Source organism: Camelus dromedarius, chromosome 16 (genome assembly GCF_036321535.1).
Source record: "Camelus dromedarius isolate mCamDro1 chromosome 16, mCamDro1.pat, whole genome shotgun sequence".
Classification (NCBI taxonomy): domain Eukaryota; kingdom Metazoa; phylum Chordata; class Mammalia; order Artiodactyla; family Camelidae; genus Camelus; species Camelus dromedarius.
In genome coordinates, this window is record NC_087451.1 from 27037456 (window position 1) to 27051653 (window position 14198).

General features: G+C 51.8%; 1 protein-coding gene across 9 annotated transcripts in view; it reads left to right on the forward strand.

Moving 5' to 3' along the window:
- Positions 1–14198, forward strand: part of B3GNTL1 (UDP-GlcNAc:betaGal beta-1,3-N-acetylglucosaminyltransferase like 1) — a 76436-nt gene that overhangs the window by 48738 nt on the left and 13500 nt on the right. For all 9 annotated transcript variants that reach the window (XR_010384369.1, XM_031469447.2, XM_064494849.1 and 6 more), the window contains one exon: positions 10937–11032. Coding sequence is in view for 8 of the 9 variants with exons in the window: in XM_031469447.2 (XP_031325307.2) it covers positions 10937–11032 (96 nt within the window). In the remaining variant the exon portion in view is untranslated. The remainder of the gene's footprint in view (positions 1–10936; positions 11033–14198) is intronic.

The following is a 14198-nucleotide window of genomic DNA, read 5'->3' on the forward strand; positions in this document are numbered from 1 at the left end:
CAGCGCGGAGCACAGCAGTGAAAGTCTTTGCTGTGCACCTGCCTGCCTGGGGTCGGGGAGCTGGCAGTTTCTGTGCCTCGTTAATCATGGCCTCTGCTGCGGTGGGTGGGGCAGAGGGGAGATGCGGGCTTCTTCCAGGTTTCAGTTCCCAGAGAAGCAGTTTTTGTGTCAATTGAAGGCCATGCCCCTGCTCACGGTTACATTGGGCGGGGGTGGGGAGCGCACTGGCTCAAGGGCCAGGTCTGCTCTGCTGCCCGCTTTTGTAAATAAAGTTTATTGGCACAACGTCGCGCTGTCTGCCGATACCTGGGACACAGGCCCTGCTCACAGGGACGTGAGGTTTGTCGGCAGTGGTGGCAGCGCAGCGCATCTCTGGGGCACTGGGCATCTGCGTCCCCACTTCTGTGGGGCAGGGGCTCTGGTGGAAGGTGGCTTCACCGTGGCCTGCCGCATGCTCTCCCTGGGGGCACCGTGTGGCTGAAGGGGCCCCCAAGTGTGTGGTGCCCAGAGCGGCTGACCCCTTCTCCTTGCCCGGATGTGCAGAACCCCATGTATTTCTGCTTTCCAATAACTAGCTTTGGGGGGGGGGTTGTTAAATATTTTACTACTTAAATAGGTATTTCTTTGAAAGAAAAAACGTTTAATGATTTAGAGAAATAGTTTAAATGGAAACAATCATGACTTATTAAAAGCTGTGTCTTCTGGGCGTTCTCTTACTTTAGGAAAGGATTTTTTATCTGGTTTTTCTTGTTTGTTTGTAATTCTGTCTTCAGTTGTTTTTTAAAATCTCCAGACCTGGGGAGTTCATCATAAAAAGTGCTTGTTTCAGAACTGCATCCGATTTCTCTGGGCCTTGATTGGAGAAGGACAGGAGGTGGTGGGAGCTGGGGGGCCTCCTGCTGAACCCCCCCCCCCCGCCTTGAGCATGAGTGGGTCCTGAGTCCCCTGCATGGTGGCTGTGTCCACACAGGGATGCTGGCTCGGAGTCAGAATGAACAAAGGGCACAGCAGACCTGGGTGAGCAGGTCTGGGGCCCTTTCTCTCGGAGCCAAAATGTCCCCAAATATGTTCAGGGACCTTCAGGGTGAGTTGTTTGTTGAAGATGCCAGTTCATGGGAAAGAGGTGAGAGTGAGGAGCCGTGAGTGCAGCCCCAGGAAACAGGGAGCTCATCGTGCCCCCACCCCATGCTCAGTCAGGCATGAAGGCCTTGAGATGCCTGGGGAGTGGTGGGCGGGACGGGAGGGCTCTCTCAGTTCTTTTTAGTGAGAAAAACATTACGAAATGCTTTGGGAACTGTTGTGTCTTGTTCAGCTGGGATTTGGGGGGCGGGACGGCAGGATGGGGAAGGTGTGATGTGTGCAGTGAGAAGCGTCTGGCAGGTTGCAGCCCTGAGAATGATAGGTGTTCTGCTCCTGGAGATTATGTCTAATCCGAAATGATTCCGCGAAGTTGGGTACTAAGGAAATCTCTGCATCTCCAAGGGCCGCCCTGCAAAGCCCACTCTGACTGAGGCTTTGTTGCACATTCGGAAAAAACCTCCCATTTCCCCTCCTCCCTCCCCCAAAGGGAAAGTAAAAAGATGAATTTGGAGATCAAAGCACACAGCGGAGCAGGTCTTACTGCAGAAGGAGGGGGAGCAGGGATCCCAGAGGAGAGGCTCCCCCCTTCTTCTCAGCAAGTGCGCAGTGGTGGAAAGTCTCAGACAGGGGTCCCGGGGCAGGACCACCAGGACTGCAGGGAGGCAACGGGGGTGGCCTGCTTCTAACTACCCAGCCCAGCTTGTCCTGAAGGTTGGGGGGAGGACCCAGACGTGGGCCAAAGTTGTGGGGGCAGGTGCAGTGGCCCAGCCAGGGCGCTTGTTCTGAGGGCAGATGGAGGAGAGGGCCCAGCCAGGAGAGGGTGGCACGGGGCTGCCCTCCTCAATCCCATGACGGGAAGGTCCAGGTCGTGCGGTCAAGCAGTGTCGCCCCCTGATTATTCCAGATGCCTCACGGTATTGATGGTGTAGCCCCCACATCCCTGAGGCCGGTGCTGTGATGAGGAAACAGTAGAAGTTTAGGGGGTTGTCTGGGACTCGGAGTGGAGCCCACTGTCCAGGTCCTGTGCTGGGGTGACCACCTCCCTCAAGCCCACTATGTCCAGGTCAGACTCACCGTCTTTGACACCTGCTGCCCTCCGTGGCCCCGGCCCAGGGTACGGGTGCCCCCACCTCCACCAGCAGCTCCTCTGAAGCAAGGCACCCTCCCTCCACCGGCCTGGTCATTGCTAAACCACCTGTGCCCCTCCATCCCGTTCTCTCCTGCTTGGAACACCCGGAGATGCCTTGGGTTGAGTTCCTGGAAGCGGAGCTTAAGACTGATATGGGGGGAGGGGCAGGGCAGCCCCAGCCCAGTCCACGGGGCTCTGGCCTGTGCCCCCACATCGGAGGCTCCCGGCTTTGGGCCCCAGGGACAGATGTAGCCCTGGCATTTCCTGAGGCAGGGCCTCTTACCCGCGGACTCCACCCCTCTGCTTGGCCCTGAGACTCCCAGGCCTCCCGCCCCTTCCTGCAGGTCAGTGCCTGACACTGACCTCTGACTGCCTGTGTCCTCAGCTGAGTCTGACTTGGAGGGTCTGTAGGAGCTCCAATCCCTAGTGGCCTCATCCTGTGGTCTCTGCCATCACTACTGACCCTCTCTGGGGCTCCAGCGGAGACAGGACTCTGCGGCAACCTCTGCCTGTGCCCTCGGGGTCCTGTCAGGCAGCGACCCTGCCCAGAGTGCCCCTTACCGCCCCCCGCCCCCGTCATGGTGGCTTGCTTGTGGCCGTGTGCGCACCTGCATGTGTGTGAGCAGAGCCCCCGCACAGGCCTGTTTCCCCGGGGTCAGGCCCCCACAGCTTCCCTTCCCCACTGAACTCTGGCTGAGCCCCACAACTAGCAGGACACCACTGGATTCCGTGGCCAGAGTGGAGAGCAGCGCGGCCTCGCAGCCCAGCCGTGGGAGCGTGAACACTGCAGGTCCGGTGGTGCGGAGAACCGTGAACGGGCAACCGCAGCCCCTCGTGGAGGTGACCTTGGAGCCTCAGACACCAAGAGGGGACGGTCTGAGCCGGAGGGGCCTCGCTGACACAGGCATGAGCTGGACCGCAGGGCTCTATGTGCGCAGACCTGCCCTCGCGGGTTCTCCCTGATCTCCTGGCTGCGGCGGCGTCCACATGGGAGGCACGTGTGTGCTTTGTGTCGTCTGTGCAGGAGGCCTGTAGGCCTCCCCTCACCTCTGCGGGGGTCGCTGTGAGGACGTGGGGCCCAGAGCGTGGACACGTGTGCGGACATGCGGGGCGTTTTGGGCCTCAGGACCCAGAGCTGCTTTTCAGACCTGCTGTCGCCCAGTTGGCTTCGCTTTCATTTTGGGGGAATACTTTCCAGACCAGCTGTTACGCATTTCATTACAGATGTCATGTCACTTATTTCAAGTCAGTATCAATTCTTTAAGTGAAATATTTTAAGAATTGTGTCCAGGACTGTAGCCTTCCTGTTGGTAGGCTGTAGTGTTTTCTTGCTTAATACTGTTAAGTAAATTACGTTTTAGCGCTTTCGTCCCGTGGACGAGACGAGACGGACGTTCTCTTCCTGTTCTTTCGATTAGGGTTTGGGATTTTGAGACCTATTTTTTCTAAGAAAAAAAAGAGAGATTAAATTAGCAGGGGAGGGTATAGGCCAGTGGTAGAGTGCATGCTCAGCATGCACGAAGTCCTGGGTTCAATCTCCAGTCCCTCCATTAAAAAAAACTAAACTAAACTAAAACTGAAGTAGACCTAATGACCTCTCCCCGCCAAAAAATAAAAATAAAAAAAGAGTAAAGTACTTCCTAGTAGGGGAAAAAAACCTGTCTAAAATATTATTAATGTACATTATTCAGTGCATTTGGGAGCAGCGTTCCAAACGCTGGCCGTTTTTTTCTTCCACAAAGAGGAGCGTAGTAAAGGACTCGGTCTACGCCCCGTGCGTTTCCGGTGGTTTCTACGTGGCAGGTGGGCCTGATTCCGGTCCGCGAGCCGCTCAGGCCGGTAGAGCGGTGGCAGGTGAGCGGGGGCGCCGCGGTGCTTCCCGGGGGTCCGGCGCCTCGAACGCCGCGAGCGCGCAGCACGAGGGCTCCGCAGACGGCGGCGCCGGCCTCGCCGCGCGCGCGGGCCTGGCTCCCCGGAGCCGGGGCGCTCCCGCGCTTCCCGCCGCGCCGGCCGCTGTGCCGTTGCTGAAGGAGCGGGCGCCCGCCGGACGCTGGAGCCGGGAATGGAGGTTCCCTGGACTCAGTCGAGGTCGGGGGGGGGGGGGAGGGAGGCGCGAGGCGCGCGCGGCGCCCCTGCCTCGTGCCGAGGCGCCCGGGGGGGAGGCGCGGCCGCAGGACGCGGGGGGCGGGGCTGGACCTCAGCGGGCCCCGGCCCGGGGCGAACGTCGGCCCGCAGACAACGCCTGACTCCGGGCGTTGACTGTGAGGGGCGCGGGGGCCACAAGCCGGGGAAAGGGCCCGGCGCTCCGCGGGTGCCGCTCGGGGTCTCGTCCCGGATCTGGGGTTCGTGGGGCCCCAGGCAGGACCTCCCCTCCGCCGCACCTCCGGCCCCTTCCTGGGGACGCGGGGCGGGGGACGTGGTGGGGGGCCTCCCAACGCGGCGGCCGAGGACGCGGGGCCGGGCTGCTCCTGCCCGTCCAGCTCCCGGCTCTCGGGGGACCCTCCTGCTCCCTCGCGGGGGCTGGGCTGCACTTTCCACGCCTCTTGCTTCTGGTCGTGGTAGTTCCCACTCCAACCGCCAAACACACGCTTTACTTTGGTTCTGATTATTTACGGCCGTGTAACAAGCCACTCAGAACGTCGGGGCCTAAAACAGTTCGCTGGTACTGGTCGTGGTTTGCCGACTAAGTGGGGGAGTGAGACTCTGGGGCGTTTGGGGGAGGGGGCGCGTTGGAGGCCTTCCCCAGATCCGGCCCCTAGTCTTCGTCCCTTTGTCCCTTTGTCACCTGGTCATTGAACTTACTGGCATAAACTTAGCCCCTATTAACGTGTATAGGGTTTTTTTTTCTCTTGTATATATTTTTTCACTTTTCAGTTTTATTAGGTAGAATTGTTATAATTTGACTGCACATACACATTATATTGCATGTAAATACATATACACAATATACCGCACATTTTTTTAGTTTATGTATATGGATTGATCTTTGTTTCTAAGAACAGTTCAGAGCTTTAGCTTTTTAAACTTACAGTTACCGAAGGAATCAAGCCAACCACAAAGTAAGAATCAACAGAATGCAGTAATCCAATCATAAAGGACCATCAGATGTGCTCACACATATTCAAGAAATCAGTCATCAAAGTTATAAATGATAAATTCATTTGTATCCCCTTTTTTTTTAATTCCACATATAAGTGATATCATATGGTATCTTTCTTTCTCTTTCTGACTTCTCTTAGAATGACTGTCTCCAGGTCTACCCATGTTGCTGCAAATGGCATTATTTTACTCTGTTACGGCTGTGTGATATTTTATTGTGTGGTTAGATAGATAGATAGATATAGATAGCACATCTTCTTTATCCATCCATCTGTTAATGGACATTTGGATTGTTTCCATATCTTGGCTATTGCATATAGTGCTGCTGTGAACATTGGGGTGCATCTGTCATTTTGAGTTAAAAGTTTTCTCTGTTATGTAGTAATTCTATTTTTAGTTTTTTAAGGAAACTCCATACTTTCCTCCATAGTGGCTGCACCAATTTACATTTCCACCAACAGTGTAGGAGGGTTGCCCTTTGTCCACACCCTCCAGCATTTATGGTGTGTGGACTTTTTAATGGTGGCCATTCTGGCTGGTGTGAGGTGATACCTCATTGTAGTTTTGACCTGCATTTCACTGACAATTAGCAATGCTGAGCATTTTCCCATGTGCCTATTGCCCATTTGTATGTCTTCATTGGAGAATTGCTTGTTTAGGTCTTCTGCCCATTTTTGGATTGAGCTGCTTTTTTTTTTTTTTTAAGGTGTTTCAGCTGTTTGTATATTTGGGAAATTAGTCGCTTGTCTGTTACATCATTGGCAAATATTTTCTCCTATTCTGTAGGTTGTCTTTCTGTTTTGTTGATGGCATCCTTAGCTGTGCAAAAGCTTCTGAGTTTAATTAGATCCCATTTGTTTATTTTTGCTTTTGTTTCCATTACTCCAGGAGCTGGTTCAAAAAATATATTGCTGTGATCTATGTCCAAGACTGTTCTGCCCATGTTTTCCTCTAGTTTTATAGTATCTGGTCTTATATTTAAGTCTTTTGAGTTTAGTTTTGTATATGATGTTAGAGAATGTTTTAATTTCAGTCTTCTACCAGTAGCTCTCCAGGTTTTCCAGCACCACTTACTGAAGAGACTGTCTTTTCTCCATTGTGTATTTTTATCTCCTTTGTCGTAGATTAATTGACCATAAGTGCATGGGTTTATTTCTGGACTTTCTGTCCTGTTCCATTGATCTATGTGTCTGTTTTGTGCCAGTACCATGTTGTTTTGATTACTGTAGCTTTGTAGTACAGTCTGAGGTCAGGTAGCAGGATTCCTCTAGCTCTGTTTTTTTTCAAGATTGTTTTGGCTATTCGGGGTCTTTTGTATTTCCAGTACAAATTTTAACATTTTTTCTTCCAGCTCTGTGAAGAATGTTGTTGGTAATTTGATAGAGGTTGCATTGAATCTGTATATTGCTTTGGGTAGTATGTCCATTTTATCAATATTGATTCTTCCAATCCAAGAACACAGTTTATCTTTCCATTTGTTTATGCTGTCTTCAATTTTTGTCATCAGTATCTTATTGAGGACAGGTCTCTTGCCTCCTTGGGTAGGTTTATTCCTAGGTATTTTATTCTTTTAGGTGTGATGATAGTTGATATTGTTCCCTTAATTTCCCTTTTTGTTATTTCATTGTTAGAGTATAGAAATGCAACTGATTTCTGAATATTAATTTTGTACCCTACAACTTTACCAAATTCGTTGACAAGCCCTGGTAGTTTTCTGGTTGCTGCTTTTGTGTTTTCTATGCATAGTATCATGTCACCTGCAAACAGTGATAGTTTCGCTTCTTCGTTTCCAATCTGGGGCCCTTTTATTTCTTCTCTGATTGCTGTGGCTAGGACTTCCAAAACTGTGTTGAATAAAAGTGGTGAGAGTAGGTGGACATCCTTGTCTTGTTTCTGATCGTAAAGGAAATGCTTTCAGCTTTTCACCATTGAGAATGAATGTGGGTTTGTGAATGAATGTGGCTAGCTGTGGGTTTGTCACATACGGCCTTTATTATGTTGAGGTATGTTCTGTCTGTGCCCACTTTCTGGAGAGTCTTTTTTTTTTAATCATAAATGGATGTTGAAGTTTATCGAAAGCTTTTTTACATCTATGGAGATGATCATATGGTTTTTATTCTTCAATTTGTTAATGTGGTGTATCGCACTGATTGATCTGTGGATACTGAAAAATCCCTGCATCCCTGGGATGAATCTCCCTTGGTCATGGTGCATGATCCTTGTAGTGCATTGTTGGAGTCAATTTGCTAGTATTTTGTTGAGGATTTTGCGTCTATATTCATAAGTGACATTGACCTGTTACATTCTTTTTTTGTGATATCTTTGTCTGGCTTTGGTATCAGTGTGATGATGGCCTCACAGAATGAGTTCTGAAGTGTTCCTTCCTCTGCAATTTTTTTGGAATACTTTCAGAAAGGACAGGTGTTAACTCTTCTCTAAATGTTTGGTAGAATTCACCTGTGAAGCCATCTGGTCCTGGACTTTTGTTTGTTGGGAGTTTTTTAATTACTGATTAAATTTCAGTACTGGTAATTGGTCTATTCGTATTGTTTATTTCTTCCTGGTTCAGTTTTGGCAAATTGTACTTTTCTAAGAAATTGTCCATTTCTTCTATGGTGTCCTTATTTTTTTTTTTTTTTTTTGATGTATAGTTATTCATAGTAGCCTCTTTGATCCCTTGTATCTCTGTGGTGTCTGTTGTAACTTCTGTTTCACTTCTGATCTTGTTAATTTGGGCCCTCTCCCTTTTTTCTTAATGAGTCTGACTAAAGGTTTATCAATTTTGTTTATCTTTTCAAAGAACCAGCTTTTAGTTTCATTGATCTTTTCTAATTTTTTTTTTTTTTTTAGTCTCTATTTCATTTACTTTACTCCAATCTTTATGGTTTCTTTTCTTCTAGTGACTTTTAGAGTTGTTTTGTTCTTCTTTCTCCAGCTGCTTTAGCTGTAAGGTTAGGTTGTTTACCTGAGATTTTTCTTGTTTCCTGAGGTAGGCTTGTGTTGCTATAAACTTCTGTCTGCTTTTGCTACATCCCAGAGGTTTTGGGTTGTTGTTGTGTTTCCATTTTCATTTGTCTCAAGGTATTTTTGATTTCCTCTTTGATTTCTTCCATGATCCACTGGTTGTTGAGTAGCATATTGTTTAGTCTCCATGTGTTTGCAGTTTTTGCAGTTTTTTTCTTGTAGTTGATTTCCAACTTTATAGCATTGTGGTCTGAAAAGATGCTTGGTATGATTTCAGTTTTCTTAAATTTACTGAGGCTAGCTTTGTGGGCCAGCATGTGATCAATTCTGGAGAATGTTCCATGTGCACCTGAGAAGAATGTGTGTTCTGCTGATTTCAGATGGAATGCTCTATAGATAACAGTTAGGTCCATCTGGTCTAATGTGTCATTTAGGGCCTGTGTTTCCTTACTGACTTTCTATCTGGATGATCTGTCCACTGATGTTAAGTGGGGTGATAAGCTCCCCCACTATTGTGTTATTGTCGACTTTTCCTTTTATGTCTGTTAACAGTTGTCTTACACGTTGAGGTGCTCCCATGTTGGGTGCACACATATTTACAGTTGGTATGTCCTCTTCTTGGGTTGATCCCTTGAGCATTATGTATGTCTTTCTTTGTCTCTTGTAACAGTCTTTAGTTTAATATCTATTTTTTCTGACAGAAGTATTGCTACTTCAGCCTTCTTTTGGTTCCCATTTGCATGGAATGTCTTCTTCCATCCCCTCACTTTCAGCCTGCAGGTGTCCCTAGCTCTGAGGTGAGTCTCTTACAGACAGCGCATATGTGGGTCTTGTTTTTGTATCCATTCAGCCGGTCTGTGTCTTTTGGTTGAAGTGTTTATTCTGTTTACATTTAAGGTCATTATCAATATATATGTTCTTACTGCCATTTTGTTAATTATTTTGGGTTTGTTTTTGTAGGTCTTTTTTTTTCTCTTTCTTCTTTTTGTTCTCTTTTCTTATGGTTTGATGACTAGAAAAGTTCCTTTAACACTTGTTGTAAAGCTGGTTTGGTGGTGCTGAATTCTTATAGCTTTTATCTGTGAAGCTTTTGATTTCTCCAAGTCTGAATGAGAGCCTTGCTGGATGGAGTATTCTTGGTTGTAAGTTTTCCCCTTTCATCACTTTAAATATATCGTGCCGCTCGCTTCTGGCCTGCAGAGTTTCTGCTGAGAAATCAGCTGATAACCTTACAGGAGTGCCCTTGAATGTTACTTGTTGCTTTTCTCTTGCTGACTTTAATATTTTCCCTTTATCCTTGGTTTTTGTCAGTTTGCTGACTCTGTGCCTTGGTGCGCTCCTCTCTGGGTTGGTCCTGGGTGGTATTCTTGCGCTTCCTGGACGTGGGTGACTGTTTCCTTTCCCAAGTGTGTCTGTGTCCGTGTGTGGGTGTGTCTGAGTGTGTCTGTGTCCGTGTGGGTGTATCGAGTGTGTCCAAGTGTGGAGTGGGTCTGAGTGTGTCTGTGTCCGTGTGTGGGGTGTGTGCATGTACGTCTGTATACATCTGTATGGTGAGGAATGTATGTGCATCTGATTTTTTTTAAACAAATGCCCTTGAAATGAAAAACCATTTAAATGTTTGATTTTTAAAACATTAATGATAAAATGAACTCTCTTCCTTTGTGCAGTACAGGTCTGTGAGCTTCAGCACATGTGTATAGGTTGGCCACCACACCGCAGCTAGCTTTGTGCAAAATGGTGATAAGTGTCAGTACCCAACCTGCCCTCGTACCCCGTTAGGTGCCTGTGCCCCGTGTGACGGGTTTGTGGTTCAAGAACTGCCAGCAGCTCTGGGGACTGATGTGGGGGTGGAGGTCACACATCGTGGCTCTGGCGTGGAAGCCAGCTTGGGAGGCCGAGGGAGCCGCTGGGGGATCCAGTCTTGAGGGAAAAGTGCAGGAGGGGCACTTGCTTGGGCTGAGGGCTCCTGGTGGTGTGGGGTGGCCTGTCCTGAGAGGCGGTTTACTGCTGGACGTTCAAAAGCCACGTCTAAATACGGAACCAAGAAACGCGTCCCAGATGCAGAGGGAACAGGGTCCATCCAGCCTTGTCCGAACTCAGCTCCCGGCTCCCATGATGTGCTCCCAGCCGCGTGCTGTCCAAGGTCTGGGTCCAGACCCGTCAGGGGTACAAGTGCAGACGTTATCATGTAGAAATAAAGTACGAGTGTGGAGCCCCCAGGCCCAGCTTGTCCACCCACCAGGCTGAACACAGCAGACGAAACCCCAGATAGTGGACGCACTGCCTTTTTACCATCGCTTCTCATTTTAGACGTTCGTTTTCGTCAGGAGACGAGGCTCATTCAGGGAGTGACCGAGCGCACCCCCTGGGGACCTGGGGGGGGGGGAGCGTAAGCCCTGGAACTCGACCTGGAGTTGGGGGTGGGGGGGAGTGTCAGCCCTGGAACTCGACCTGGAGTCGGGGGGGTGGGGAGCGTCAGCCCTGGAACACGACCTGGAGTTTGTGGGGAGCTGGACGCTGTTGATCTGACTCTAAAGTCCCTCAAACCTTTGCAGCTCCAGGGAGGGACACGCACAGGTGCCGGTCACTGTCTGGCCTCGGGAAGCAGACTGTGGTGGTTGGTGACACTGCTCTCTCTGTAACTGGTCACTTTGCTGCTTCCAGGTGTTCACCTCCAACGGCCCCACCGTGATCATGCCTACTTGGTTCTGCTCCCGAGCCTGGTTTTCTCACGTGGGCCCATTTGACGAGGGCGGGCGGGTAAGTGCGGGCCCCGTGGGCCTCCCCTCGGGTCAGGGAAGGCGTCACCCCTCTGTAGGGGAGCCCGGGCCTGCAGCGCTGGGAACCTGCCATCCTGGAGGTCTCCCCAGCGCTGCCTGTGTTGTGTCAGAGGCTGGAGGTCTCCGTGTGAAGGCTGGGGGCACCCGGCGCATCTGCTTCTGGCTCCCCGGCCCCTCCCCGGGTCACAGTGCCCTGGTTTGAGGGCTATCTGTGGGCAGGCGCGGGTGTGGGTGGTGGTGTCCCGCTGGCCCTGATGAAAGCGGCAGAGGAGCACCCCTCGGCTCTGTGGTCGGCGGGCCCCAGGCATCAGGTCCCAGCTCCGCACCCTCACCCACCTGTGGGGCCTCACCTGCAGAGCTCGGCCCATGCTGGCCCTCCCTCCCCGATAGTCTCAGGGTGAACTCTCGGACGCTCAACTGGAAAGTAAATCTTAGGGTTGATTAGTTTGTTCATTTTCCCTAAACCCCCCTTATACTGGCCGTGAGAACACAAGTTCTGGTCCCCATGGTGAAGGGGTCAACCAGGCATGTTAGGGCCCATCAGGCTAGAAAGCAGGGGTGGGGACCACGGCCCAAGCTCACCGTCAGCCCTGTTCCCTTGGCCCTGGGCCTCTCTGCCCTGCGTCTCCTCTCCCCTTGGGGCTGACCTTCACCGACTACACAGGGGCCATGTGGACCCTTGGGTTAGGGCCACCCTCTCCCTGATCCCATCTGCACCCCTGCCTGCCGCTCATGAGCAGGGGTCAAGGATCAGGGACCAGGGATCAGAGACTATAAATCAGAGACCAGGGGTCACCAGGGACCAGGGACCTGGGCTGGCCTGGGGCCGTGGCTGGAGCAAGTGAGGGGTTTGAGCAGGAGGAATCCCCCACCAGGACGGGGACGTCAAGTGTTTCCACGGCGCCTTCACAGAAACGGGTGGAGCGCGAGTCATCCACGGGGGGCACTCTGAGTGGGGCACAGGTGCCCCAAGGGCTGGACTGGGCCTGGGGGCTGCTCCTCAGTTGACTGTCCAGGTCACGAGGCTGCAGTTCCCACCTGCAGAGAAGCGCAAATGACTGAGGCAGCAGGGACAGTCGAGGTGACCAGGGTGGCATCCTGGACACAGGTTGTGAGCTGGAACCTCAGGGTTTTAACTGGGAAAATGCACTCCTGAGGCAGGATTGGGGAGGGGAGTCAGATCTGGAGGTGGGCGCAGTCGAGTGTCCCCCGGAGGCCACCTCCGGCCCTTAAACAAGAAGGGAGTAACTAAGATGTGTTTTGTTGGCTCAGATCACGGCGTGTGTGTGTGTGTGTGTGTCTGTGTCTGTGTGTGTGTGTGTGTGTGTGTCAGGGAGGGTCCTCGTTACGCCCAGCCCAGCCCAGCACACACCACTCAGAAGTGCCTTTGCTGCTGGGAGGCCCCCTGGGCTCTGAGCCTCCCTGTCCCCCTCCAGGCACTCAGACTCCGCTCTGCTTCGCAGTTCTGGCTGGTTTCTGTGGCTTCTGGTTGTATTTTATTTGCATTTCCAAGGTGACTGCCGTCACTGAGCAGGTTCTCATTGGCTGGTGGGCTGTGTGTATGCTGTCTTACGAAGCGCCCGCGCCTGTTGCCCCGTGTTTTGGGGGGGGGGGGTCTGTCCATGGCTGAGTTGGCGGCTTCCTGGTCAGACCCTTGCTTGTGGGTATCTCCTCCCACTTCCGGTCTCTGCGTCCTGGGACCTCCTCTCACTCCCACCTGCTCCCTGGGCCCCAGAGTCTGTCGTGGGGGCATCAAAGCAGGGAGACCGCGGGCTTTCCGCCCGGAGCCAGAAGCCAGCTCTGTGCTCTCTCTGCAGACTTCTCCTGGTTTCGAAAGGCCTATATTTTGTCATCTCTGTTTCTTTGTAAATGCCCTTAACCCCACGTGGCCTGGAACCTTCTCCGGTCTGCTTGTTTTCAGTTTCTGAGGGTCTCGTGACCCCACCTGTGGCCTGCTCCCTCCTTCCCATCTCCTGCCATTCGGGTTGCGTGGGTTCCACTCACGGCAGGGGCGGGTCCTGCTGGCCGGTCTCCTTCTGCCCCCTGGACTGTGTGCCGCGTCGGGACCGGCAGAACCCTCGGCTCACCCCGTCCCTGAGGCTCTGAGAGCTGCCTCCTGGCCGTGGACGGGAGCAGTGGACAGCCTTTCAGTGCGGGCCCGGGTCTGCTTTCACCTCCGCGAGCTCTCCTGGCTTGTGCTTTTAAGCATTCGCTGTGCCCCATTGTGACTTTGTTCCAAAGACTTGTTGCCCATTGGCTAGATTTCATTTTCCATTTCAGCCACCTTCTCTCAATCCTTTTTACTTATTTTTCATTTTCTTATTTACTTCCCTACGTTTCTTCAGTGTCCCTCATTACACTCTTGTTCAAATCTGTTTTCCCTGGAGGACCTTCTGATTTAATCTTCGTTTCTCACACTTTATCCGTTTTGAGCGCAGTCAGCCTTTGCTATTTGAAGGGCTTGCTGAGGGGTAACCCGGTACCGTACTTTGTCCTGTTACGGTGTGCAGCTCAGGGCACCTGAGCAGCCTCACCCCGCCTCACGGCACAGCAGCTCTGCCCCCCACGGAGCCCTGTGCCCGAGAGTGGTCAGCCTGCAGCCCCCCGGCCCTTCTATCTTTCCTCCTTCTGCAGGGCTCCAGTTTCATTATTGAGTTTCTGCTCTGTCCTCTCATGTTCCGACGTCTTGTTGACGGTCATAGCGTTTTTTTCTCCTTCGTGGTTTTTGTTTTGCTGTCATGGGGCTGTTTTCTGCTTCCTTCTCACCAGGGCTTTGTGAGCACGGTTCAAGGGATTCCTGCTGCAGGGTCACCTGTCTGTCACTCAGGGAGGGGCCCAGGCCCGCCCTACCCTGCTATCCCCCCCCTCCCCCCGCCGAGGACTAGGGCCCAATCACCATCTTCCTGGACGTCACCTCTTCCCACACCGCAGCCTCCGTCTGCTGTTTGCAGAGCTGGGGGAGCCGGCCAGCGCAGGGAGTAAAAGTGAAGAAGCCAGGACACCCTCCACCTCGCATGGAGCCGTGGTGGCCTGGCTGCCCCTCCCCCCACTAAATTCTCACTTTTCTTTTCACCAGAAATAAGGAAGCCCTGAGGGCTGAGTCCTCTCATTCCTAAATCTCTGAGGTGCCTTTGAAAATGCAGAAA